At 32.9% G+C, this 4,514-nt stretch overlaps 1 protein-coding gene across 1 annotated transcript; it reads left to right on the plus strand.

The window, feature by feature from the left end:
• The first annotated feature begins 2,307 nt into the window (after positions 1-2,307).
• On the plus strand, positions 2,308-3,004 carry LOC137808206 (phytosulfokines-like). The gene is made up of 2 exons (XM_068609192.1): positions 2,308-2,531; positions 2,682-3,004. The coding sequence occupies exons 1-2, from the start codon at positions 2,418-2,420 to the stop codon at positions 2,793-2,795; spliced, it is 228 nt and encodes a 75-aa protein (XP_068465293.1). The 5' UTR covers positions 2,308-2,417; the 3' UTR covers positions 2,796-3,004.
• The last annotated feature ends 1,510 nt before the right edge of the window (positions 3,005-4,514 follow it).

Raw genomic sequence — 4,514 nt, forward strand, 5'->3', positions numbered from 1 at the left:
TAAAAACCTATTCACAATTAGAACATCATCATTTATAGAATAATAAAGCTTAAATAGTTAAATCATACCTTACCAAAAAAGTTAGTTTTACATATATATAAAAAATATTTGGAATATCATGATGACCCAATATTAGGTCATTGATAGCGTAGCAAGTATGAATGGCATGGCAGTGTTGAAGTTTATCTCGGGAATTCTAGATGCACGTTCTCTCTCAACGCTTGTGAAAAACGGAACAAGATTCCAAACGGGTGATACACGCTTGTCTTGAGTCTGGATGTGAATTAATTGATGCCATCACTAGAACATTGAAAAGTCATCGTGCTCATATGCGTGATTAGCCGTAATCCATGCATGAGATCATGAGATGCATGTCACCACTCTTAAGCATCATTCTACATACACATTCTAGATTCAGACAAATAAAGACATTCCTCTGTTTCTTCTCCTACTATTATAACCAAATACCTCCTGCAGAAACCATTTGTAAGTTCTTGTGGCAAGGAATCGTCAATATACTTTAACATTAATTAACATTGAGCACTAGAAAAGCATTTTTTAAAGCTTAACTATAGTTACAATATATATAAGGAAGAGTTAAATATGTTTTTTAAATTGATTTTTTTATAATCAAAATTTTAGATTTCTTGAATAATTGTAGTTTAGAAACTATTAAAATGAGGCTGTAACTATAGACATTAATTTTATTTATATGTCAAACGAACTTTATGCGTAGAACCTATTATAATAGTATAATGTCCAGTAATTGTTTATGTCAGCATTTTCAGGTACTAAAATTAATTTAAAATTTATTTTTTATATTAAATAATTTATATAAAAAATTTTTACTCCCGTATACTTCCATGACGTTTAACTCTTTCGAATTTTATACTAGAAGAACCCATTGGACCTAAAATTTTGAGAAATCACAAGAAATAATTTTATACAACAAAAATACATTTAATCCTATAAATAAAATATATGCAGTGACTATCTAATCACCGTTGATCACAAAACACAATAAAAAAAAGAGTGAATGTCCAACTCTTTTTATTAATGTTCTAACCAAGTGGGATGTCTCCCAATCAGAGCATGTAGATGAGGTCGGTTAAACTCTGAGATAGTCACCTGCAAGCTTCATGGGCTTCAAGAAAATGAGGGGTTCCACCTGGAGAAGATACTCTAACGTTCAAGTCAATAAGAGTATAAAATATAGTGAATATAGTGTAAAATATGAGTTAAAATTATTTCCTGTGAGTTGTGGTTCTCATGTTGTTGTGTGTTGGAGTTATTCCCCTTGTATGTTCCTTTATCACGTCATATTCTTTCCCTCATATATGATAATGTTCTCCCCACTTCTCTTTATATCTAGTCTTGTTTTGAGCTATATATACGGAATATCGATATAAATTCAGATATCGATATCAGATCCACTTTCACTCTATTATTGGGCTCGGCCCATGACCTCACAATTAGTGATCAAATTACACTTTTATAGACTTTATTTAAGAGGAAAAGTAAAATGTGAATTAATAGTTTTATTAAAAATAAACCTTAAAAAGTAGTAACCAAGTAGGCAGTAGTTAAAAGTGTTATTATTTTAATAAATATTTAATATTTTAATTAAATATTTATAGGCTTATAACATTAGATAAACCTTACTAGTCAAATTGTATATATATTTTTGGTTTAAATTGTTTATCATACACATTTAATAAAAGGTATTTAGTTTAAAATATCCACACATATCATATTCAATATATATATCCACACATATTTTGTGGTCGCATGATGACTTTAGAAAATTATGTGTATTTTCATAAAATCCTAACCATTCAAATAAAATCTAATGATTTAAATTTATAATAGACCACACTTCTCTTGACAAAACTACTGGTTGAAAGAACAATAATGAAATAATTTAATTTTATCAAGATAATTTTATCAAGAACAATAAATTCTACGTTAAAAGTCAAGATAAAAATATAATGATTTTTTTAATTCTTTATCAATTTCCAAAGCCCCCCGTGACAAATTTTCCAACCCCTACGGAAGTTCCAATCTAACCTTTCTTTTTTGTACTAGGTTGCTTTCTCGGTTCCTCTCCGTTTTTATCCACTATTCAATATTCATGTGACTGACTGTTCATTGACAACTTTATTCAACAAAAAAAGAAAAGCGTGTTTGAGGTTTTATTTATTTATTTATTTATGTATCCCCTTGTTTCACAGTGGTTCCTCCATGCCCTTGGTCTTTGATTGTGAGCTACAATAAATAACTCCCTTCCAAAGTTCACACTTCTATTTGCATCCTTATCTCTCTCTCTCTCTCTCTATATATATATCTTCTTTTACTCCCTCTTCCATTCAAACACCCTCTATTTCTTTTTCCATAACTTTTCATCCTTCTCTTCCAACATGACCAAGCTCACAGCCTTGTTCTTCACCCTGTTACTGTTCTTCATACTCTCCCATGCCATACGCCCTGAACCAGCTTTTCACCAGGAATCTTTGACAAAACCGCTCCAGCAGGTTGGGTGAACTTTAATTATACCTAGAGTAATTTTAGAGTTATTCTTTATCTTTGTCATTCATTTTTTCTAATTCAATAGTATATATACAGACACACCAATATATTGATGGCGGTTAAATACTGATATTCATTGATGTCATATTTTGCAGAGAGTTGAGGCGGTTGATGAGAGCTGTGAAGGTTTTGGAGAGGATGAATGCTTGATGAAGAGAACACTTGCTGCTCACGTTGACTATATTTATACGCAGCAGCATAAGCCTTGAAGAAGAATATGAAATTACTCTATTAGTAGTACTATATTGCATCCATAATTTCACGTATGCAATGATAGGAGTGGGATATGTTTGATTATTTACAGTACTTTAGAAGTTGGTAACTGGTTCATTTGTTTGGAATTCAGAAGTGTGTTTTTCCTTCTCTTATATGTATATTTAAACTGAAATTTCATGGAACTATCTTTCTTGTTCATAAAGTACATTTGGTCGGTAGTCGTAAAGAAGAGTTTCTTCTTTCTTTTGACATTCATCTCTGACTGTCTAGAATTTTTCGTATTTGCTTTATTCTTTATTAACTTAGTTATATATCGATCATGGACTAATGGAATCACACATAAACCCACAACGCCATGTATATATGGGTAGCAAATAATTCGAAAAGCAATCAGAAGTATTTTTTTAATTCAGGTTCTGATGAACTGATGAAATAGCCTCATAAAAGCCATAAAATGAATGAGTAAAATCTTGTATGTTTGACAAACATAGAAAGAAGCGATTCAACAAATCCCATGAAGGTACTGAGGATTTAATGTTGCTTTGGCAATTTAATTTGTGTGACAAGTGACAGCTGAAGAAGCTAAAGACGTGATAATGGCAAATTGCTTAGGTAACTGTAACCTCCTGGATTTAATGCATGTTATGGATCACACTCTCTGGAGCACCCAGTATTTAATGTAATTCAACCACTTAGGTGACTTCTTTAGTTTGGGAGTTTGATCAAATTGGTTGATGGTTGAGCTTGAAGTTATAACTCAGACTTCATTTAAATCATCCCCCATCGGACATGTGAATGAAAAGGCATGGAAGAAATAAGAGGCTAGAAAAAGAGGCGTATCAACTCTTTTGCTGTTTGTGTAGCTGTGAGCTTTCAAAATCACGATTCTTAAAACAATTATAGTTTTTCTTTTAGAAAATAACTGTAGAGGTTAAAAGGTGGCTTAGTTGATCAAACCTTTGTCACCCCTACCAATTTGTTAAACAAATGGAAGTAAAGTATTGTTCCACATATTTAGACCAAGTCTAAGTGCAAGTTTACTTTAATGGTTTGTGTAGAAAAATGTTTGTATTAAAAAATTCAAAAACGTTTTGTTAACACTCTCTATTGACGTTTTGTTAACACTCTCTATTGACACTATCAATGTGACAAAAATATGACGTGACAAGGACAATTTTGTAACAATAATGATTTCAGAAGCACGTAGGAGACTGCTTCTCTCAACTCTTGTCCACCACCACCGAGAACTCCTCCGGTGACGCTCATCTCCATATTTTGACTCTGTTGCCTCCTCGACAAGTTCCTCTGCTGCGAGGCCGAGTTATAAGTTGTTGTTCTCATGGGTCGCGACCCCTCCCAAATCGTCAAGCGAGATCATCATTGTCGCGTTCGATGTGACGACGCATCGGGAACAACTTCGCCGCTAACAGCAAGGACCGCGTGCGATCGCTGTCGTGGACGTACGATGGCGCGGAATTGGTTGGCGTTGAAACAAATACACACGACTCTCAGAATGATGTCATTTGATCGAAAGCGAAACTCTGAATTTGGGTCATATATTACATTGATTATTAATAAGAACCGATGTAATATATATATATATATATATATATATATATATATATCGTGCTACTCATTTGCACACAATCTCAATCCGCTACGTCATTTCTGCTGCATCAAATGTGTGTTACTGAGAGTGTCAATCTATCATG

Source organism: Phaseolus vulgaris, chromosome 3 (genome assembly GCF_000499845.2).
Source record: "Phaseolus vulgaris cultivar G19833 chromosome 3, P. vulgaris v2.0, whole genome shotgun sequence".
Classification (NCBI taxonomy): Eukaryota; Viridiplantae; Streptophyta; class Magnoliopsida; order Fabales; family Fabaceae; genus Phaseolus; species Phaseolus vulgaris.

What these genes read in the sequence shown, in the direction of transcription:
- LOC137808206 (XM_068609192.1), top strand. Translation starts at nt 2,418, where the DNA reads ATGACCAAGCTCACAGCCTTGTTCTTCACCCTGTTACTGTTCTTCATA. An exon ending in TGACAAAACCGCTCCAGCAG is followed by an intron (nt 2,532 to 2,681) that starts GTTGGGTGAACT and finishes CATATTTTGCAG; the next exon opens with AGAGTTGAGGCGGTTGATGA.